Here is a 24,805-nt window from a genome sequence, read left to right on the forward strand (position 1 = left end):
CAAAAATCTGGAGAGCTGAGAGGTGTGTTGCAAAAAATGTACATATGGTTTTCACAGAGGAGTACAACAAATGTGATATCCACTGTTTTCATAGCACATACTCAGTAATGTTAACTTAATGTCTGGCTCTGTAAAATATGAATATACTAGCCTTTACAACCAGAACAACATCGGCTGTAGAAATATACTGGGATGGTTAGTCCAAAATATTGTTTTATCTTCTATGTGCAATTCAAAAAAAAGCTACATCAGATCATCAGTCATAGCTTAAACGCTTGCTTTTCTCACATACCACTCAGCATTAAGTCACTTTAAGGCTTCTGTGAAATTAAAAAAAAAACAGTACAGACTACCAAAATTAGTACTTCAGTAAGATGTTCCTAAAATGCGCGCACACTTTAGAAGCGCACATTCAATTACTTAAAATTCGCACTAGGGTAACTTTATCGCCTTTTTCTTGCCTTATGAACACATAAATGCTGTCTCAGAAAGGTTATTCTACGGTAGACAGGACTAGCATTTAGCAGAAGGTAAGAAGGCAGCGAGTATGCCTTAGGCATAGGCCAACTAGGAGGTCGCTTAGGGCGCCGCTATATTAGGGGCGCTTTTCCACTATTTATTTGGTGTAGGTAGACCAAGATGGGGGACCGGATGGTGTGGTGGGGGGCGCCATGGAGCATTTTTTTGGAGCATTTTTGCCTAGGGCACCAGTTGACCTAAGGCTGCTCCTTTCTACCCTGTCTACTTTTACAGTTGCTCTCTTGATTTCATTTCATAGGTAATATATTACAGTTATCACATATCTTATAATTTATCCATTGTCTTCTTTTCTACTAATCTCGTGCTCCACCAAAAAAATGTATTTGTTTCACTCCTGGCAGAATATGAGTATAAAACAGCTCTCCGAGATACCTTTAAGGGAATGTGTGTATATTTAGTGTGTGTGTGTGTGTGTGTGTGTGTGTGTGTGTGTGTGTGTGTGTGTGTGTGGTAATGCACATATCAGGTGAACCTCAGGTCAGGTATTTCTGACGTTTAAGATAAACTTTGTTTTTACTTGTGTTTGGTGCCTTGCACTGCTACATTTTCATTTAATCCTTTAAGGGATGATAAAGAGAAGAAAAAGTAATAGACGTGCATGTGGCACCTTCCTTTCAATCAAGCCTACATCTTAATGACCCTAACTATAACTCTCCGCGGTATAACAATTTATGTTTCCTAAAACGTTGAGTGCAACTGGCTTTTTAGTTTACTGTTGTAAATGTTTAAAAAAAATCGTGATGACCTCCTAGACCGTGTTTATCGGTCATTTGGAATGTTACCTATTTGTGTTACTATTTTATCCCCAAAGTTAATTCTGTCAAAAATGTGTTTTAAGGGAAAGTGGGTAGCAAAATGGGTTACTGGGTGTACTGGCAAAGACAAGACTGACTTAATTTATGGAAAAAGGGCTGCTAACTTTGTGATCTGTTTACAACTAACAGAGCAGTACTAAATATTGCTTAGGCCAGGCCACCTCAAGGTTGCATAAATATTACGTATTATTCCACGGGTGGGCCAGCACATGCCCCATGAAAATAGTTTTCATTGAATAAACACTGTCGTTGAAGGATACTTTGTGTGTGTGTGTTTGGGGGGGGGGGGGGGGGGGCACTTAACAGATACGAATCCAATATCCAAATCAGTTTGGAAAAGAACACCACATCGCATTTCAACTGCCAGGTTTTTTTTCTCTCTCTCTTCTTCGAGTTAATATATAAACTGAGACACTGATTTCCATTTTTCAGAATAGAAGTATTAGTAAATTACAAATATGGGCTGTCTGCAAATGGGAGAACTTGAGAATGGCATGGAATTTGTCATTTTAGACCACAGCACTCATTCATCGTAACTTGCATTTATTCCGAAGTACTGTCAATCTGTGTATTGAGTTTTATTTACTTAAGAATCACATTTAATTTTGCAAGTATACATATACATTCGAAATGATAAAGGAATCCTGGTATTGACTGGTATTCGTCCTCGATTTAATTTCAGGAAAATTGAGTTTCTTGTTTTTAAGAACTGTAAATCAATAACTTATATTGTATAACAATATACTTAGCAATTAGAAACTATAAAGCTGCATGACTTGTAAGATTTACGCAAACGCAGCCTTAAATTTCCTGCAGAAATAAAAATGCAATTAAAATGTAACGCCAGGTCTGTTAATGCTTTGTTTCTGCAGAGCGAAATCATTTTACACAGAACAGAACCAAGTTAATAATCTGTCCTGAACGGAGATTTTTATTTCAAGAAGACTGCTAGTTTTGTCAGCTCCTTGGCATTTCCCCATGAATGGTTTAAAATAAATCAATTTAGCAAGTTATGCTCAAGATTCTTGACCCCCACCCCTACCCTTCTCAGTCAGTACCATACTGTCACAGCACTCACAAAACCAGTATGGTGTATCAATTCTTTGGATACAAACAAATAAACGCAAAGGCTATCCCTCTCTCCACTGATCATTGCTCGGGGTAAACAGGACAGGTTCATAGGTTCATATGCTCTGATAACTTCTCCAAGGTGGACATTCTGATTAAACCAGTGGCGTATATGTGCATACCTGGATTAATTCGGGTCCTTCAAATTATTGTTAGAAGACAAAAGGAAAGTACTGAGACAACTACTCATCAAAAAATATTCTACAGTGGACGTAGGTAGAAGAAAAACTTATTAAGCAGAAGTGCAGTATATATTTTAAACCATAATGAATATACGGATAAGAGAGCTGACGCTAGCTGAGAATATGAGGAGCAGGCACTGCCTCCTCTAATGTGACCTGCCCTGTAGTACAGAGGCACCTGTTATGGGTATGTAGCACAAAGCGTAACATAAATCAGTTGAATTGTGCTACTGGAAGTAACAGTGCAAGTTTATTTTCTAAGCTTATTCCTACATAGAAGCAGTGTATTTACTTAACATTAAGGCGTTACCTGCGGGATTTTACCAAAGTAAATGATTTTTTTTACTAGCAGTCACAACATGCCACCATGTGCCACCACTAGCCATCAACTACTTTTACAAGGCCCAAAACTATAGATTAAAAACGTGTACCTCCTGAAATACAAACTCAGGTGTGAAAGATGTCTTTAGCCAGCAATATCTCCCCAACTGCCCCTGATTTTTGTAGAGCACTCCTTTGCTTCCTAGTGTTGTGCTGTCTCTCCTAAAATGTTTAATTTCCTGGTAAATCACTAGATTGCATTCAGTCAGTAATGTAAGGCATTCATAGTTCTCATTGTTTAGAAAATGCGTGTTAATGCAATACGTGTTCTATTAACACGAGAACATATTACTCCAGTAATGTTTTACCCGAGACTGGAGTGATGGTAATGGGCGATTACTTGTCTCTAATAATGTCATTTTGCTGTATTCATTCGTGTAAAAGCCATTCGACTAAAACAATAATGAGTTGCGAAGTCTCCCTTTCGTACACCAAAACTGGTAGTAAAAATTGTGCTAAAATCAAGGAGTCCGGTCGCAACAACCCATAAACAATGGACTACCTAACCTACCTACAAGTAATCAACAACAATGCAAAACAGCTGTACAAGGAAATCTAGTACCTACAAGAAATAAAAGTGTTACAACATTTTGAAAATGTCTTGGTCTGATTAGACATTAAGTTAAGCTACTTCCCCTCTTACAAACACACACCTTGGAAAGGTAATATTGTACAGGATGCAGATAAAGCGATACTTGGTATGATATTATTTTTCAGCTTCTAGTAAAATGTCAAACAAAATTCTAAAAGTTGTGCAACGTATACACAAATAGGAAAATTATTCTCTTAAAAGAAATTATTTTAAGAAGTAGCAAACTCTAAAACAAAGTATGCGCTAATCGAAAGTGCAGTAAAACAGTTTTAGAACCCACATTGCAATTGAACAAAGGTGTAACAATTGAATATAACCAGTGCACTCTACTCAGTACATTTTTCTGAGTATCATATCAACATGGCTTTTTCAAGTCATATTATATGTACAACTGTCTAAATTAATGCTTTTAATGACAGGTGCAATATTGCTAATTTAAAAATACTATTTTAGTAATTTAGGGGGTACAGTTGAAAATATCGTTTACATTTATAAAGTGTTTGGGTAGAATTTTAAAGACGTATCCATTTTAAGTGAAAGATGTCCAAGGAAGTAGCGCTAAGAACTTGTGAGTACAAAACAGAATTTGCTTACTACATCCCTGCAATTGAATGACATGATTTTTATACATATTGAAAACTGTTGAGAAATGCACCACTGAATAGGACGAGTTCACTACAAATACCCAATGTCTTCATAGGATCATAGGAGGTTACTAGGCTACTGGCCCTGAGGGCCTTATAAGCCTAGCAGACTGCACTCGACAAGCAATGGCAGTCATTACTACAGTTAACAGGCTTGAATTATTTCAGAAAATGTACCTTAATTCACATACTCGTTTCACTAATTATTTTCAGCTTCTCCAGTAATTCTGGAATTAACAAGTTGAGAACTGTGACACGCCCCCATATCGATCTCCATCTGCCGATGTGTCTTTGCTACAACAGAGTACTTAAAATCTACAAAATTTCGCTGTAAAATACCGAACAAAATAATTTTGGTCAAGCCTTTTCAGTTTGCAAACGAGAACTTTTAATTTGCTCCAAGAGTATAGCTAGAAACTGTATACATGTCACACATAAGTGATAACAGGTCTAGATGTATTGCATACAGAATAAGCAGTCATTCCGAAGACGAGGGTCATTAGCGCCCCATTACTGAAAAGCTAACATACAGAATAAGCAGTCATTCCGAAAACGAGGGTCATTAGCGCCCCATTACTGAAAAGCTAAATATAAACACGAGTACATGCCTTAGTCAGCAAGAAAAACAGCCGCTCGCAAAGACGTATAACACTGGGTGAAGAAATGGACAGTCTAAATTAAGCCCACACATCCCATCAACAAACTATTACCAAGACTAACGAACCATCAAAATAATATATTGATGTCTCACTAAAAATGTACTCCCTGAGTGGCACTGGCTACCATCAAATTTAAAGAAGCTTTACATGCTTTTCTTCTGGTGTTTTGGATTAAAAAAAAATAGGTATTTGCATTTAATTGTGTTTATTTATACTACTGCACGTATAAATTCCGCAATCTCTTACTCGCTATACATATTTCAAGACAATTATCAGACAGAATGAATTAATTCCAGTAGATAATACTAATTATACGCTGTAAACCGTTAACATACTGACAAGAATGCCGAGCACTTACGGTCATCATCTACTGTCATGATTATGGACTAGGTCTCGGCTGTGGACCATAGGAGGAAGGTTCATTTTCAGGGCCATTATTTAAAACCATCACAGCGCACAAGTGCACCCCTTTTCTACGTAAGGTTGCAGGAGGAAACTTTAATTTTTTGAATGTATCACTTAATCCATTAATAAGGAAACCGTAAACCTTGAGAGAATGCAGTAAGTCCATTTCGCTGGAACTACTGACAACACTTCGGTAATTTTCCTTATAAGTAAAATTGAAATACCAGCTAGACCGCATTGTGCCCTGACACTGCTAGTGGCCACTGTCTTGCTAAGTCCATCCTTCTCTGTCTAGTTAATTCAGGTTCACTGTAATGTATCAGTTCAACACTCTACAAGCTGACAGACAACAGAGCATGTTTAAATAATCATTGGCACCCCTTAACAGCAGGGATCAAGGCCGTCCTAGTTTCGTCTTTAGAAGTTCTGTGTATTACTAGGCATGGACTTTTGTCTTGGAATACTTAAGATCGAGCCCTCAGTAGGTATTGTGCTACAAGAAGGTAACAAGCGTCCTTCTCCCTACCCAGGATATAACTAAGTAACAGACTTCTCAACTGCCCAGATTACCGCTAAAAAGTTCATCTTTCTTCTTCATATTTTGCTCTTTTCCTCATAAAATGTATGGTGTTCTGGCAAATACTGAGGACTCAAGTTACTATATAATGACATGCATTTGAGGTTCAGAATCTGTCATTATTTTTTGGGTCTTTGCCCCCCCCCCCATTATTTTTAGGCTTTATACAGACTTCATGCGCTAAGAAGTTGAAAGGTATGCAAAGTAGATACCTTACAATTTTTCGTACTGTTGCAAATGTTGATGTTGTTTCATTTTTTAACAAAACTTAACAGTTTAATGATAATGCTTATCCTTCATTATGTACTTTAGTTTTTTTTTCCTGTAATCATGCAATAAAACAGGACCAGTGATCCGTAACCTCTTAACAATGAATTAAAGATACTGCCAGAAACTTGTGGTGTGTGTGTGAGACAGAGACTTTATAAGAATAATGCGACAAAGTACTGAAGTCCACACACACAAATAAATAAATACATTCTAGTTTACTCTTTCAAAGAAAACATATAAGGCTGTTCATATACAAATTTTACCTTTTTTTTACAAAACTAGAGACAGAAAGTTTTGCCATTCTTTTGCAAACATACAGCTAGAAAGTGAAGACGAAACGTCCACATAAGCGACTGTTCTGCTTAGACTTTTTAAACTATAACTTGTCAATGAATAGAGTTTAACGTTTGCTTACCTCCGCTGGGACCCCGTACAGATATAGGTGGCCTGCTTTGCAAACTGTGCAACATGGGGTTATCAAAAGGCCCCGGTGACCAGGCTGATGCCAGCTGCGGTCCAACATACGGTGAATATGGACTGGGGTAAGATCCATTAATGGGTCTGGCAAGGGAAGTATACTGGTCTCTTCCAGTGGCATTTAAAGTACTGTTGTATCCTCCATCTCTAGACACACCATTGCTGACTGGGGGGCTGGGTGAATAAGCAAACCTGTTAGCGCCATGAGGGCTCCCTCCATTGTAGGAAGGGTTCTCTGTCGTAGGCTGGGGCCACACCGAGTGGCTACTGACCGCATGGTTTGGCTGAGATGCTGCATTGCTTGTAAGATATGGGATACTGGAAATCATGCCACCAGCCCTGGTGGTAGGGACATACAGTGGAGAACTTGAAGTGGAGTGCAAGAAGCTGCTGACAGACTGGTCGTAGGCAGCTGTCCCTTGGCTCGCAGCCACAGCTAAACTTTGGTACATTTCCGAAGTGTGATCAGGGATCACCGATGACTTACAATCTCTAAGAGACACGATCAATTTGCTTGCCTGATCTAAATCCGCAAACAATGGAATGTCTTCGGCGTTGCAAGGAATGGGTGGATGAGGTCCAAAATGGATGTAGGAGTCGAATGGCCTGCCCTCCTGAGAATGGTTTCCTTCACTGTCAAGATTAGGAGATACAGAGCTCAGATCTTGCCGTGATTGCGATCTTGTCCTTTCCACAGGGTCACAGGCAGTAAATTTGAGGTACGTCTGCTCCACCACAGAAGAGTCAGGGCTGTTTGACGATAAATGTTTGACAACAGACCACTTGGATTCATTCAGGTCCATTCAGACTCTGATCTCTAAAAAAGTCTGAAAGAGTAACAGAAAAGTATCATAAATAATTCTAGCAGAAATACACAAGTGTCGATGCTTTTAAAAAGAAATACACAATTAGTTGGAGAACCGGTAGAGGCGTTTCTCACGTCTCATTAACTGATCTAATTAAAAGTTACGTCTACTGCAGTTCTGAGTTCCCAACCCCCCCCCCCCCACACACACACACACACACACATCTACAAACCACATACACAAACTATTGTCACCACCATTACTAAATCCAATTCTCATAAGATCAAAACGATACTTAAACCAGACAGACTTCGCCAAAGTGCAATTTAGACGAGACAAGATCCGTTTCACATGCATGCACATGCTGCAGCAGCCCTTTAAGTTAATTTAATCACCATTACCTGTTTTCAACACTATTCCTGATGTTCACATACAAACACACACCACATCCACAGTACTATGTAATACATAATATTGCAGGTGCACGTAAGTACGTTGGTCCTCAGTGGCGTCAAGTTTTGTCTGCTTCCAAGCATGTACCCATCCTGCCTAGAAATTTGAATACTTTGTATACTTTCATATTCCATACTTACAAAAAAGACCTATAGCAACCAACGGTTGTGCAACCGCTTCAGCACACATGAGTTAGTGCGCAGGGTGTGCGGTGCCAAGCTGTACCAGTAGATGTGGAGGACGAGCCGAAACCTCCCCACTGTAGTAGGATCCTGAGCAGAACAAGGCTCCGCGCAAAGTTAACACTGCTTCCTGTTACATCTCATTTTAATTTGTGTGCTAGTGCGTCAACCCCATCTCCACCCCACCCCCAGCAAACTGATCTGGTAACAAAAAAGAACAGAAAACAGTACAATTTTTTTTTTCAAATATGCAATGCCAGTGTCGCAAAATTTGTGTGGCTCACAAATCCCAAATACTGAAACGTACAGCAAACCAAGTGACAGACAGCCCCCATTAGATCAGGCGCCCCCTTCTGCCCCCCCCCCCCCCCCCACACACACACACACACAAGCACGCACACACAAACAGTTGTTAAAAGTAACTCACAGACTGGCTTCTCTCCTACAGTCATTAAAAAAGGCATCCAAAAGGGGAAAAATGAATCCAAACAGTCAGCGCTCCTAAGTTGCTACAGACTATCTCATCAGATAAGAGTACAAACCCCACCCCATCGGGACGGCAGATGAGAATCCACAGGTAAAAAGGCAAACGCCAACCTAAAGGGACTGCTGCTGGGCCATGTAGCTCTGCCGCGTTGAATCCAAGCTGCTGCTTACTGAGACCAGGGGCTGGACTGCAGACTGTTCAGGATATAATAAATAAGGAAGGAGGGAGGGGGCAGAAGGAGAGAGCAGGATATTATTAAATGGAAAGAAGAGGAGGTGCCTGCCCTGCAGCTCACTCTGACGAGCGCAGTACTTGGTCTGGAATTTCTGGATGGAGTCAACGAATTTTGTCCTACTTCCAACACAAATTTCAGCCAGCCTAACAATCGGACAGTGTGGGTTATTGCAGTCTGCAAAAACACAAGAAATGAATAAAATAAAGAGAGACTTATACGGCATAGACAGCAGAGAGGTCGACTACACTAACCAACAATTTTAATTCGGGGCAGGACAGTCCTAGCTTAGGATTCGAGACAAGTGTAACTGGAGCACAGAGTGAGGAGGAACACAATAGATGATATTGCCTCATTTCAGTTGCATTCCTGAGGATCTACCGATTAAATATGTAACCTTGTACTTAACCTCTCAATTGGTTGAGCGCTATGAGCGCCTCTGTATGAGCTTAAAATAATAATGTTTATCAAACTGCTCTGGTCATGCAATGCATTAGCATTTTTTTTTTCAAAATACACACACGCTTATTTATGCTATGTATTCTAACTATGTATTCTTTCATGAAGTCATATAACAATACTAGCACATAAAAGCCATGCTATCCAAGTTTAGAAATGTAGCCGTATGGATTTTTGAGCATTGCTCATTAACTGTCTCTGATGCCAGTGTGCACCAGAAAACAAAAATATGAGTGGTGTTTTTTTTTTTTTTGGGGGGGGGGGGTCACGTCTGTTTCTTTTGAATTACTGTTAACAAAAACAGTCGGAGCTGAAAAGTGAAATTAAATGGAAAGTTAAAACTGTAAGCTCGACCAGTCCAGAATTAATTCCGTTACTTTGCCGATCCTCCATTATTTTCCGATGCTAACTTAGGGAATGTGGAAGGGGGTAGAGAAGAGACTGACAAATAAACTGACGAAGAGAGGCGCACTTCGAACGAATGAAGTCACTTAGTGCTGGGCAAGTAACTACATAGTGAACTCTGTCGACGCGAAAGGTTACAGAATTGATACTGAAAAAATAACAATTTGTATCAAATAATAAAGAGACCGGAACCAAGAAATAAAAAAAAAACAAGAAAAAAAAAACAAAGGAATCACTTAATAACAAATAAATAAGCAAAAATAAGTCACATTTAAGATCCGAATGCTACACTCTTAATAGAGAGACTGTAACTAAGAAACAAGCAAGGGAAAGGGGGCGGGGGGGGGGGGGTCAATACACGTTCTTAGCTAGACCACTAAAGATACTAGCTACAGCTACTAATTGTAGCAGAAGTACAAATGTTGTTATACAGTGTTACATTTTGTTCTGTTACTGATATTTATAACGTACTACGTCTCTGTTTCATATTTTTTTTCTTTGTGAATTGTTTCACAAAGGCAGTATTTACAAACGGTCAGTTATGATCAATGCACTACCCCAATAAACACATGCGAAAGAAAACAAAACATGGAGAGGGAAGGAGGTAGAAAACTACATTAAGAGAAAATAAGACACTCTGTTAGGGACAAACACAAGCTGTGAGACGGTCAATATTCCTACTTTGGGATGGGTAGTGCTGGGGAGGAGATATGGTTACATATGGAGAAGGTTACATAATCGGTGATGTCATTTTGATATCCACACTCCAGTAATAACTTTAATTGCATATAACATTTGCACTGAAAATAAATAATGGCGTTTACATATACACGTACAAAAGTGGGCACGCTGTCATTTTTTTGTAAGTAGATTAACACAGAAGAATTAATTTTCGTTACAACCAAAGGAAATTTGCCTAGTAGTAGGTGGGAAGATAAGTTGACACGGCATCAGTTTATTTCTTTTTTACAGGATAAGTGAACCGATCTGAGGACGACCCTTCTCACTGGGGTCCCCGACCAAATGGCAAAATCGCAAAACGTAACAGGACAAAGTAGCAATATAACACTAAAAACACAAACTAAGAAACATAATTGCGCAGTGTTGTGCTGTAATCCGCACGAAAAGTAAAAAACCTGACCTATACGTCTTAGCGCAAGAAATCTGGACAAAAAAACAAAAATAATGGGGGGGGGGGCGCAAATGGCAAAAACAGGGACAATTTTAAAAACTGCTCTTATAAACTTAGAAAGTTGTTATAATAAAACGCGTTGTGTTATCATGCACTTTCTAAAGGATATGAAGTCTGAAATTCAAATTGAAATTCAAATGTCTTGACATTTTTTTTGCGAATTCAGTCCTCACTGATTTGCCAGAAAGCTACTATTTTTCAGAGGAACCGAACAAAAATACAAGGCAAAAATCTGAAAACTTGAGAAGTATGTGTTGATAGGCTAAATGACAAACTATTAAGTAAGAATAATTCTTACTTTCAGTTTATATAGGGGAAAGTTCCACATTTCCACTTTGTACACAAGAAGGCAAAAATCCACGAGACTATACGGTACCAAACCCACTTAGTAAGTGGACTGTAATTAGTAGTATTTGACTATGGTCCTGCTCATTAAAGCAACTGTTTTTTTTTTTTTTTTATAGATTTCAGTGGGGTGTTTTTTTAACAGTCTTACTGAAGAGCAAACCTCTGAGCTCAACAGAAAGGTTACTTGCCATACCAGTGAAAACTTGCTTGGAAGAACTGACTTTGATTGCTATTACCTTAGCTTTGGCATGCTGTCTAAATCAGAATTCATTTAACCATTCTGTATTAAAACTAAAGCAGTTAACAGTTGTATGACATATTATGCGTTATGTAAAAAGGAATAGGCTACCGATTTTGTAAACGGATAATTAACATAAATGCTCCCTGTTAAAAAAAATCATGCAGAGGATGACAGCTGACTGCTCAGTTACAGTTGATGAACAAACCACGGTTTTGTTCAGTACTTACTGTTGAACAAATTAAAATAGTGTTCCCCTTGTAGAGGAGATAGTGACTGAAGGAGTTCCCATGACACTTTTAAACAAAACTGTAATGCAGAATCCTATACACGATACACCCCAACAGGTAAAGGCTCACAACACTCAAGTGACACAGTGAAGGTGTTTGTTGGTATAGAGCAGGAATGTGATGTGTACTGGAGGCTGCCAAAGTAGTGTGTGTGCGACTGTGCGTGTGTGTGCAAACTAGTGCCTGCCTTTCACTGTGAGGGTAGAGGTGTGTCACTTCCTAAGTTGCTGGCAGAAGAGTTACTTGTGTGGAAGTAATGCAACCTGAAAGAAAGCTGTGGAAGTATGGGAAAGGTATATATGTGAGTGCGCGCGCGCGTGTGTGTGTGTGTGTGTGTGTGTGTGTGTGTGTGTGTGACAGAGAGACAGACATTATGCTGTACAATCATCTGTTGGGATATTTCAGGAAAACTGGAAAATATTAATGTGGAGTCTAATTCTAGTATAATATGATCTGTAATTAACTGTTACAGTTGCAAAGGTTTGTAAAAGTGTTCATTTTAAAATGCAAGGTCCAATGTAATTCCAGACATAGCTATTCTAGCTGGCAATGTTTGTTTATGATAAAGTATTGATGTTAAAGTGATGCAGGACTACATTTTAACTGCTATGTATTGCCTCATAAGTTGCTCTTTTCAAGAGCCACTGGAAACCACATGGCTTTAAAAGTTGTGTTTTTAGAGTTGTACAGTATGTCTGCCCGTCTATCTGTCAATCTATTAACTTGGTCATTCATTCATACATACAATCAATGACCCATTCACAAACACATAAATGATGGACTGGGAATTAAAGAAAAAAAGGGGTGAGGTGGGGGCTACACAACAAAACTAAGTCATCATGACATCTCCTGTCTAGTGGTGAGGTTCCATTGGTGACAATTTTTGCATTGCTACTCAAGGAGAAAAATATTACCAAAGCAAAAACAGAAATAATAACGACCTAAAATGTTAAGGGCTCTAGGTGATATGACCTCAGAATATTGGCCTACTCTTCATTAGAATGTCTGAGGTTATGAGAAAACATTAGGCACAACAGTCGTTATAAACGTTGGAGTTACTCTTCACAAAATGTGTCAACTGAAGCTCTCTACGAAATCTCAACAGAATCTAGGAAAATCCAGAAATAATCAAGGAAAACCAGGAACACTTTCAAAATATTAGTGTTATTAAGACATTGACAGAATAATATGATTCATATATATTTTCTGAAATAAAAGGAGTTTATAACTAATTATTGTCATTATTTATAAAGTGTAATTCACTACCTTTTCTCCAAAAGTCATCAGTTGTAGGAGGGATTAAAAGCGTCAGAGCCAACATTTGCGTCAAAATCTGGGGCATCCGTGAAAACCAGGAACAGCTGATTGGTATGAATGAATGTATCAAAAATAATAAATAGTAGAGATTGAACACATAAATATGCGTGCAGGATAGGCAAATTCCCAATCTCATAGTAACTTGTAATCATGTTGTGATTTGCACTGTATGTATGTTCTACCTTGGAGCTTTTCTCCCCGGGCGACCTCTGAAAATGGACATGTATCCAGTAGGACTATCCCGGTCAACAAATGTAAAATCTGATCTTGACTCCAGTTTTCACTCTTTTCCACACTGAATCTGGATTTTATTATTTTTGATAAAACAGTTTCACAACAACTAAATTATGTCAGACCTTTTAGTTAAATGCGTTCTATTAATCAGAAAACACATATGTCCTGTCATCTTTGCAATTCGCTAATATGTAAAAAGTGTCTCGGATTTTCAGCTCTTGTCCCTCATTGTATTCAGCTTAGTACCCGATTCTTTTTATTTTTTAATAAACTTATTTCATTTTAAATCAGTAAGAAATACATTCTTGATGCTTAAGGTTGAGATCACAAACACGCGCGCACTCACGCACACACGCACTCATGCAAGCACCAAATGCTGAAAATGTGTGAATTTAAAATGCAACAGCTTTTCCATACTCTGACATGTAGCACAGGGTGGACCTGCAGTTATCAGGTATGATCCAGCAGTATCGGGTATATTTCGATTGTGCGTGTGTGCGGGGGTGCGCGCGCGCACGTTCATAAATACAAACATACAGATTCAGTAAACATATTAAGAAACATCCATCACACTTACATTTGAATATACATACATGTATACTGTATGTTTCTATTTGATTTATTTTTAAGCTTTTTTAGATGTCCAACAAAACGGTGAAAATGCAACAGCACATTGTATTATGCATAATATAAGATTACCTTTATAAAATCGTACATGTTAAACGAACATTATTATGTAATGTAGAATAACAGTGACTAAAAAAAATTAACTCATCCCATATTCCCGTGGTATTGTAAAAATATGACCACATAATACTTTTGAACAGTTTATGCTATTCGCATCTGTTTATCCATGCGGCTGTCTGTTCTTCCTGTGAAAAAACGCAGTGTTTACAGTGCGGTACATGAAGCATCTTAAACTATAATTGTAACGGAACGAATTTCGTGAAAACTGGCATCCAAACTTGTCCCTATTCATTTTTCTTGCACCAGACACTATCAGTAAACGCACCAGACACTATCAGTAAACATACAATTGCAGATATTTCAAGTATCACAAGCCAGGCTCCCAGGTGCAATATTCCATACACACACTATGGTTATCACCTTTTCAAATGTCTAAAGTGGGTATTTTTTTGTAGAAACGTGAGATTTTGCAGGATAAAACAGACCCAAGGCCAATGCAAAGGACAGTTTCACTTTTTGCAAAAATAAAAGCTTATTCTTGTAGCATTTAAGTTGGTTGTGCTGTTTCACATAACATTTAGATGTTTCAGATACAAAGTTGCTGTTTTATGCAACTTTTTGAGAAAACTTATGAAATATTTTTTGTCCTAAAGTCTCAGGACTTGACATTTTTAATTTTTTTTAACGCAGGACACACCTGCCCAAAGAAGAAAACACACACACACGCGCGCGCGCGCACGTCATTTGTGAGGCTGGATGAGGACGTGTGCATGCTCCTTAATACGATTAACGAATGAGTGGTCTGTCTGAGCTCATTCACTTCTCCATAAGAAGCCTCCTCATGACACTTCCCAGACACGTTTGTCGTTTCTTTTATCCCCCTTTGAACTGGAGGAAAGTGCGAATTTACTCCCTGGGATTAATTATTCAAAAGGAAAAAAGTAAAAGAAATGTGTCAATTAAATTAGTAATTCTGGCAAATACAACTTTATGCCAGGCAGACACCTTGCAGCATATTTAGAACAATTATTCTGCTTTTTTTGTGTCTCCTGTGAAAAAGAGAAATATTTTTCATGTTTGTAGTTAAGCTATAAAGTAAACAAATAACTAATAGGTGATGGCAAAGTAGGAGTGGGTAGAGGTAAAACCGAGGTCATCAAAGTTTGCTTTCAAGTGTCTCTGAAGACAACTAAACTAGGGACTGACTGCACAATTCACATAAAGATTGATTGTCACATAGGACACGGCAACATGTAGCCCCTTATCATAAACCTCTATATACTCACAACTTTGCTGTATTCTTTTTGGTGGTAAGCAACAACATATTCAGCAACGTATAAAAATACAGGCTGGAAGAGTGCTTGCATCTGCGTATTCGTTTATGTTATATTCGATGCTTTATCTGGATTTTTTTACATTTTTTCATTTTGTGCTTTACCTAGTCTAATCTGTCTGTATGTCTAGACCATCTCACACAGAATATATATTTTATTTCACTAAGGGTTAGTATGACTTTTGATTTTATTACACTTCTTTCAGCCTTCTCCCGTTCGCTTAACATTTCGATGCGAATAACTGTACTAAAATTAACTTGGGGTGCTAAACCTGCTTTGACCTTAGGAGCATTCCTCCCCAACCTCTAAGCGCAAGACATGTGAACAAAGTACAAAATAATGGGGAGACAAAGTTCCAAAATCGAGGACAGATTTAAAATATTGCACTTATAAATTTGGTCAGTTGTTAGAATAACTGGTTGGTTTGGTTTTGCTTCAGTAATCCGAGGGACAAGAAACCTGAAACCGAAGTGCGCGTCATTATTAGCCACTTAAATTTTCAAGGATTTGCCAGAAAACCACAAATTTTATGAGGCTCACAAACATGATGCGAAAATCTAGACAGTTGAGAGGTATACTTAAGATACATCATTCACATTTGTCTGCAAAGTAGTGTACTGTCAAAAACTAGCCTACATACAAGGTTACTTAAAGTGTTTAACAGTTCCTACTAAAATGTAAGTGTTTAAAATATTTACTTGGTCACATAAGAGCCACTGACAATGAACAATGCAGAAGTTAAAATCTACCTGACACGAGTAAAAGGTACAATAAAACGAAGACTGATCACAATCAGCACTGTGCTGCTTTGCTTGTTTTAACCTGCAAAAAGACTTCAACGATCCTGTTACTAAACAGATAACTCACAGCTTTTAACTGTCGGTCTCCAACATGTGGATCACTACAATTCCACATGGTGGTTAAAATGTGTTAGTTTACAATTCTAAAAGTTATATTGATGATTTTTTCAGCATTATTTACCATGTGCACTAGTTAAGATATTTTAACAATGAATATATGACAAAATCTTTCAATGGAAGGATCATGGACTTTTTTAAGACTAAAAACTGAGGAATATTCCTATACTTCTTAACTGTATAGATGTTACTGCAGAATGTCCAGATTTTTGCCTCATATTTCTTGGTCTCTTCCTCATAAAATGTATGGTTTTCTGGCAAATCACTGATGACTGAAGTCACCATCCTCCAGAAAATGCATGCTGTGCTAACACAAGTACGGTTACCCTTGCATCTTTCATGTTTGTAAGTGCAGTGTTTAAAATATGTCCCTACTTTGGGCATTTGTCCAGTCATTGTTTTGGGTTTTATCCAGATGTCGTGTGCTTAGATTTTGAGAGGTACAGACATTCCTCATAATGGCTTCCGCCCCTCACAATGAGGTACACTCAAGAGATTTGCTACCCACACCTTACAGCACCTTTATTCAAGAATTCCGGACAAAGCCAAAAATGATGGGGAACAAAAGCCCAAAATCAGGGACATTCCTAAAACGTTACTCTAATTCATTCAGTTAGTTTAACAGAATGATGTCTCGCACCAGTATGTACTTTCAGAGCAACATGACCACATGGTTTTACAGCCACCATGTGCGGCATTGTTAACTGATTGCAATTTATTTTATTTAATCCTCTGTGATTTACCAGAAAAGTAAACGTTTTAGGAAGAACATGGCAACTATTGCAATGCAACATCAGTGACAATATACAAAATGAGGGACAGTTGAGAGGTATACAACACCTTTTGCAACGTTCAGAAATTTCTACATTTGCGTACTGTGTTATGTGATAAGAACACGTCATTAACAGTTTTAACTTTAACAGGGTCTGGATTACAAAGTGTGGTTTATTTATTGACATTGGATTACCAGGAAAGTTCTTCTGGGTAGAAGCTAATTTTCAGCGGAGGACCGGGAAGAATAGCTCCAAATTATTACAAAACATTTTAAGAAAAATAATTTTGCAATCTTAAAAAAACAAACAAAAAAAACACATGCAGTTTAAAAGTATAGCAAATTAGCATAATATAAAAAATTGGTGGCTAAGAATCCATCACACACGTTATATGACTATGTAATATTTACCGAAATTTTAGTTTGTAGAGAAATTAAAGATAGCCTAATACAAACAGGAATTGCAATATGACGTGAAGGGGAAACATGCATTATGGTATTCAGAGAGAAAGTAAGAGAAGAGAATTTGGTAGAAGGTAGAGTAAGTAAAGAAGGGAGAGTAAGGATGCACAAGGAACGAAAAGGCATTTGTTCACATTTAGCGACCTAGGGTTGCTACTTCTAAAATTAGAATTTTAACAGAATTTCGGAGAAAATCAGAGTAGGCTAATTCCACTACCATTTTTTAGGTCAGTATACCCCCCCCCCCCCACCCAGATGGTTTTAACAAGATTTAACATTCAGATCACATGTGATATTTAGGTAATATTCTCGTTGTATGCCTACTATAATTGTAAAGTTGCGCTTAAGTATTTCATTATAATACGTACAAAATGGGGTTGAGGATGTTGACAGCGATTAACTACAAAACTGTTACTTTTTCTCGTCTGTTTCTTGTGGCCTGACAAGTTCATTTGCTGTAAGAAATATGCACCCACACACACATACACACGCACATTTTCAATTTTTCCTGCAAGTTCCTCAGACATTCAGGTGTGTATTCCCTGGCTTTGTTTCTGTCACGCTGCGCAAGACGAGCCTTCAAACCATATCTTAAGCAGATTCACAAATACATAAAATAATTTAGTCTTGATTTTAATGTTCTGTCAACCATCATTTTCAATGTGCAACCGAAGCAAGTTTATAACTGTCAAACCAGAACAGTTGTATTTGGGGCAAATATTATCTACTTGTCCCACTCAAAGCTTAGGCTAATTGACGTTTTTGGTACTATTGAAACCCACTCGTATTGAAGTGTACAGCTGACAAGACAGGGTATAAATTATGTACACGGTCTACTAATTCACAAACGAATGCGCGCATTACCTTACCCGTCGTTCAAAACTTGACAGTCTTACCTTCGAGGGGGGAGTCTGAGCTTGAATATTTAGTTGGCCGTAAAGTTTGTCTTCCATGTTGTCCGAGGTCGGACTTCGCGAACAGTTCTGGCTAGCAACGCAATTTTCCGGCTACTCTGAGTGACTTTTTCATAAAATCTGCGGCCTGACACAGTGTGTACATTGACTGTAGGCCTAAGAATGATAAGGTGAGAGCTCCAACACATTCCATGCCGTGTGTGTGTGTGTGTGTGTGTGTGTGTGTGTGTGTGTGTGTGTGTGTGTTCTCTCCCCCACCCCTTGACAGCGGTGTTAAAGAAGGGCACCAAAGCAGCACAGGAGCCGGACGCCAGTCAGTCTCCACACCCACAGTATTCACATTATTAGCGAAGAGGAACTGATCGGGCCTGGCACCGACTGGAGATAATAAAACTGAAATGGCTTGTGTTTTCCTATCATTAACGCAAACTGTAAGCGTATAAGCTTCCGTCTCTCTCTCTCTCTCTCTCTCACACACACACACACACACACACACACACACGTATTACAGTTGATTGCAATCCTTGTAGTATTCCAACATTGGCAGAGGGGTTTCCATCAAGATGTAGTACATATTCATATGTGTTTTTATATGGTACCTCTGTAGCTGCTTCCTTAATTTTAGTTAAATACAGCCAAGTGGTTATCCCCAGGGTGTGTGTGTGTGCGTGTGTGTATATATACACACACACGCACACACAACACACACACACACACACATTACAGTTGATTGCAATCCTTGTAGTATTCCAACATTGGCAGCGGGGTTTCCATCAAGATATAGTACATATTCATATGTGTTTTTCTATGGTACCTCTGTAGCTGCTTCCTTAATTTTAGTTAAATACAGCCAAGTGGTTATCCCCAGGGTGTGTGTGTGCGTGTGTGTATACACACACACACACACACACACGCACACACACACAACACACACACACACATATAGTTTGGCGATCTATTGTTTCATTAAGACACCGACAATGCACAGATACATTTACTATTCTTTGGGATTACAACTGGTTCAGAGCAGAATACATTAAGAAGAAATCATACAGACAGATGCTATTTTTGAGGGCCATTAAACTCTATGTGTATGCGCCTGTTCTACTACTACTACACACACACACACACACACACACACACACACACACACACACACAGCCAACCAATCATGCCGTTTCTTGTAGGAACATTGACAATGAACAACGGACAATATGTTTTTCACATTAACAAAGGAGGCTAAGTTAGTAACTATAAAACAATAACAAGACACATGGGTATTCTGGGTGTAAACATTGTTCAGGATGTAAATTTCTATAATAGTGTTCCGTGAATATTCAACTCTTGTTGATGAGATTTCAGTAAAATGAATGATGTTGCGCGCGTGCGCGTGTGTTTGCACAGAAGTATTCCTCCCACACTTTGGGTTACAGTATATGGTGGTCTGTGTTCTGATGTGTGGCACATTAAATATCTTGTACTTTAAATACAGGGAATACATTTTGTGATTAACAAAGTAATTTCACTAACTGGACCCTGCACACATCCAACTTTTAATTTCTTTTCTATTTTTATTAGTCTGAATTAATATTTTGATATTTACCATTTATTTCAAAAGGATGAGAAAAGGGTTTCATTACACAACATTTTATGAATGGGCTATCTTATGGGTGATTTTTTTGCTTTACTTCTTGGGTATTTTTAACTTTTTATATAGTCTCAGGTAATTTTGTCATACCAGTTTAGTGTACTTGATAATTTTAGTTTGTTGTGTTTTAAATTAAATAACCAAAATAATGCATTGCTGGCTGAAAATCAAAGTCCCATGGGGCTTGATATGTTTTATATTAGTTTAGTTTTACTTAGTGCAATGCTTTAGAATCAGGTCCATCCTTCTATTAATGCCATTTTCAGATCAACTGGCTACAATTTTCTTTTTTATTTAATTGTTTATTCTAATTCACTGTATCTTTATTCCCCTTTCAAACAGGTTTGATTTATGTCGCAGTGGCTGTTTCTGTGTGGATTAAGTGTGTAGTGTTTGTAGATTCAGTGGGTGATTTTTTTAATTTTTTTTTCTGGGTAAATGTGAATAAAACTGAGTTATGGTGCTTTTATGCTTTGGTTTTCACTACTGTGAAAAAAAGCAAATGCTCATATTACAGAACATTCTGTTAAATGGAGTTTCTGCTGGCAGCCTTTTGCATTGGATCTCGTTGCAGTAGGCTAAGGGAATTTTCTCTTACCCCACTATTTTTGTATTTATTTATTTATTTATATTTGTTGACCGGGAGCAAGCTCAGATGCTCATAAGCCTAGTACTTATTATACAGCAGGAACTTCTTATTGTAACATTTGTTAATGTCTGTTATGTACTTCACAGATAGATTCTAGTTGTCTACTGATGTACTATGTTCTTCATCTGTAAATATGTTGTAAGTAATTGCTATGTAAATTGTTAATCGCTATGTAATCCAATGTAACTACTGTCTGTTTGTTTTAACAGTCGAGCTTTTCTCCCCGAGCCTCTGCTGAAAATGGACCTACATCCAATCGGACACTCCCGGTCAACAAATATAAATAAATAAATAAATAAATAAATAAATAAATAGTGGGGTAAGAGAAAATTCCCTTAGCCTACTGCAACGAGGCCCAGGGAGAAAAGCTCCACTGTTAAAACAAACAGACAGTAGTTACACTGGATTACATAGCGATTAACAATTTACATAGCAATTACTTACAACATATTTACAGATGAAGAACATAGTACATCAGTAGACAACTAGAATCTATCTGTGAAGTATATAACAGACATTAACAAATGTTACAATAAGAAGTTCCTGCTGTATAATAAGTACTAGGCTTATGAGCATCTGAGCTTGCTATAATCAAGGTAGTTAGTAGAGTGGAAAGAAAGGTAGTGGTTGGATGGGGTGGGTGATATTAGAGTGGGAGTTGCAAGGGCATAGCCAGCATGTTTTTTGGTGTGCTTTTAGTAAAGTTTTGAAGTGGGTGCATGATGGTATGGAGGTAATTGTGGGTGGGAGGGAGTTCCATAATTTGGCTATGGCGCAAGAGAATAGTCCTTCACCAGCAGAGTTATTGGCTTTAGTGATCTGCAAATGATTTTTGTTGCTGGATCTTAGTGGTCTGGTGGTGCGATAGGGTTGGAGTAGATTCTGGAGGGATGGGACATTTAGTGGATGGTTTACTAGTTTGTGGGCGAGTGAGAGTTGATACCATTGAAGGAGGTGAGTGAGTTCAAGCCAGCCCAGTTCAGCAAGTGAGAGACAGTGGTGACTACAGTAGGATGCCCCTGTGGCGAATTTGGCGATTTTGTTGTAGCAGGTCTCTAGCTTGTTTAGATCGCATTGCCTTAGGTTGGTATATATTGGAGAGGCATAAAGTAGGGTGGAGATAAGGTGGGAATTTGCTATTGAAATCTTTGCTGCTTTGGTGAGAAGTTGCTTATTTCTGTATAACGCTCCTAGTTTTTTGTGGACTTTTTTTATGGTCATGGATATGTGAATATCAAATTTTAGTTTATTGTCTATTTCCACTCCTAGCAATTTGGTGCATTCAGTTGGGTATATAGTGGTGTTGTCTTTTGCTGTGATGTTAAAGTGAGAGTTGTTTTGAGTATATTTGGTGGGTTGGAAGATGAGTAGTTTAGTTTTGTTTGGGTTGAGTATTAATTGGGCATCGGATAACCAAGTTTCAACAGAGGAAAAGGCTTCCTGTGTGACTTTTTGCAGTTTGGGTAGGGACTGGGCTGAGCAGATGATGGTTGAGTCATCTGTGTATTGTCTGACTGTGCCATGTTTGGTGGCAGAGGCTAGATTATTGGTGAAAACAGAGAAGAGTAGGGGTCCAAGGATGGATCCTTGGGGAACCCCTATGGAGACAGGTAGTTGAGGAGATATGTCATTCTGCCATACAACGGATTGTTGGCGGTCAGACAGGTAATTCTGAAACCAGTTGGTGACTGACTGTGAGAAGGATAGGTTATTGAGGACAGAGATAAGTTGTTTGTGTGGGACCATTTCAAATGCTTTAGATAGGTCTAGGAAAGTAGCAGAGGAGAGATAGCCATTGTTTTTATGCTAAAGGATAGTGTTAGTAAAGGAGAATAAGGCAGTGGTGGTGCTATGGTTTGGCCAGAAACCATGCTGAGTACTGGAAAGGAGGTTGTTAGTAAAGAGGTAGTCTGAGACCTGAGAGTGTATGCATCTCTCTAGTATTTTGGAGAGTGGAGAGAGAATAGCTATGGGGCGGTAATTGGTTAGTTCTGTGGAGGGTCCACCTTTGTGGAGGGGAATTATATGTGATACTTTCCACAGTATGGGAACGTAACTTTCTGACAGAGATCGGTTAATCAAGATGGATACTGGGTAGGCCAGAGCATCAGCTGCGATTTGTAGGTATTCACTTGGGAGGTTGTCTGCTGCTAATTTGGTGGGCTTAAGTTTAGTTAAGAGTTTTTTTATGTTGGAGGTAGGTACAGGAGAAAAAGAGAAGGCAGTGGGGAGATTACTAGTTGAAGGTGTGGGTTGGAGGAGGGGTTGTGTTGTTTAGCTAGTGATAGTATGGTTTGTGTGAAGTGTGTGTTGAATGAGGTAGCAATATTTTCTGAGAAGTGAGTGATGTTAGGAGGAGGGGTACTGACTTTACCTGGGTGGAGGATGGAGTTTATGGAGGACCAGAATTGTTTGGGGCTGAGTTGGGAGGAGTCTAGGGCAGACTGGTAGTATTGGAATTTGTCCTGTTTTATTAGCTTTTTTACTCTATTGCGTAGTTCTAGGAATTTCTGTCTAGTTGAGGGGCTTTTGGTTTTGCGCCAGTGCTCCCAGGCTTTATCCCTGTTTTTCAATTCTGACTTAGTGGTTTTCTGTAGCCATGGGGAGGGTTGTGCTTTGATTCTGGAAAGTCTTATGGGGGCATGGTAATTAAGGATGCTCAGGAAGGTAGAATTAAAAAATTCAACTGCGTCATCAAGACTGAGGTACTTTAGAGGATGCTAGTTACATTCTTTCAGGGATGAGATGAATGCGAGTGGGTTAAAGTTTAGTTTTTTATGTATTTGACGGTAGATGACAGGTTTAGCTTGGCATAGGTATTTTTTGAGTAGGAATGTTGGGGAGTGATCACTGAGGCTATCTGATAAGCAGCCTATTATATATGACTGGGGGCTCTTACTGACTAGTATCCAATCCAGGGTAGTGTGCTTGCTGGAGTTTTTATTTATCCTGGTTGGCGACTGGACTAGTTGGGTGAAGCCATGAATGTTTACATGATGGGTTGGATGGTTGCCAGAACAGGACTGCCAGTCAATATTGAAATCACCTAAAATGATAGTTTCTTGGGGGAGATGGTGGGTAGACCAGCTGATGAGGTTTTCTAGTGGAGGGATGTTTTGGCCAGGTGGGAAGTAGCATCCAATTATGTTTATGGTTTTGTTTTGGTTTATTTTGAGGTTGGTATATATTATTTATTCATTGCCTATTTGTGGAGCTGATGATTTTAAGATCTGGATGTTTAGATGCTGTTTAAATATTATAGCTACACTGCCTCCTTTCTTGTTTAGCCAGTCTACTCTTAGTATGCCATAACCTGTAGGGAGTATTTGCTCACTGGTAATGTGAGGTTTTAGCCAGGTTTCTGTCAGGATGACTATATCTGGGGAGTACAAGTCTGTGGTGGCATGGAGTTCATGGACTTTGTTGGATATACTTCTAATATTTAGGCTTAGTAGAAGGAAGTCACTTGGCTTTCTATTGGCTGTAATATGGGAGAAGTTGTGGTTTCTAGTCTGATTATGAGGATTGGGGTTGGAGATGGTAGGGCCAGGGTTGGGGTGGATGTCTCCACTTAGGGCTAGTTTTGATATGCATGAGGTTATTAGTTTTATCAGTTTTTGAATGTGTTTGTTTATAAGGGAAACTTTATGATTGTGCTCTGTGGGTAATAGGTATTGTGGAAGGGTTACTATGTTAAGTTGTAGGGATGCTTTATGTTTGAGTAATATAGTTGGTAGAATATGTGGGGGGTGCATAGGGATGGTTCTTGAGTTGGTGGGAGCTACCTTGGAGTTAATACATATAATTCATGGGGATGTGGAGATGTGGGGGGAGCCTTCAAAAAAATAGTTTTTTTCTGTTGTTCAATCATTTTACAGTTTGATGTAAAATTGTAAAATGATCACTTTGTCTGTGTTTGCTTTTATGAGTGTTCACAGTTTGCCGATACATTTAAATATATATATATATATATATATATATATATATATACTTATATATGCACACATATGTACATATTTTATATATATATATATATATATATATATATATATATATATATATATATATCACTACATTTGCATTCAGTACAAATTAGAAACTCAGTAAAT

The 24,805-nt window shown here is 38.4% G+C and overlaps 1 protein-coding gene across 7 annotated transcripts in view; it reads right to left on the reverse strand.

Moving 5' to 3' along the window:
• The window catches only part of GATA6 (GATA binding protein 6), a 330,143-nt gene extending 311,547 nt beyond the window's left edge, over positions 1-18,596 (reverse strand). The window contains exons 1-2 of one of the 7 annotated variants that reach the window (XM_044065373.1): positions 18,382-18,596; positions 6,609-7,497 (exon numbers count right to left, since the gene is read on the reverse strand). In XM_044065373.1, coding sequence (XP_043921308.1) covers positions 6,609-7,473 — 865 coding nt within the window. In that variant the 5' untranslated portion in view covers positions 7,474-7,497; positions 18,382-18,596. The other 6 variants (XM_044065374.1, XM_044065370.1, XM_044065369.1 and 3 more) reach the window with 6 other exon arrangements.
• Positions 18,597-24,805: the final 6,209 nt, after the last annotated feature.

This window comes from Protopterus annectens, chromosome 3.part0, assembly GCF_019279795.1.
Source record: "Protopterus annectens isolate FY-2018-M chromosome 3.part0, PAN1.0, whole genome shotgun sequence".
Taxonomy (NCBI): Eukaryota; Metazoa; Chordata; order Ceratodontiformes; family Protopteridae; genus Protopterus; species Protopterus annectens.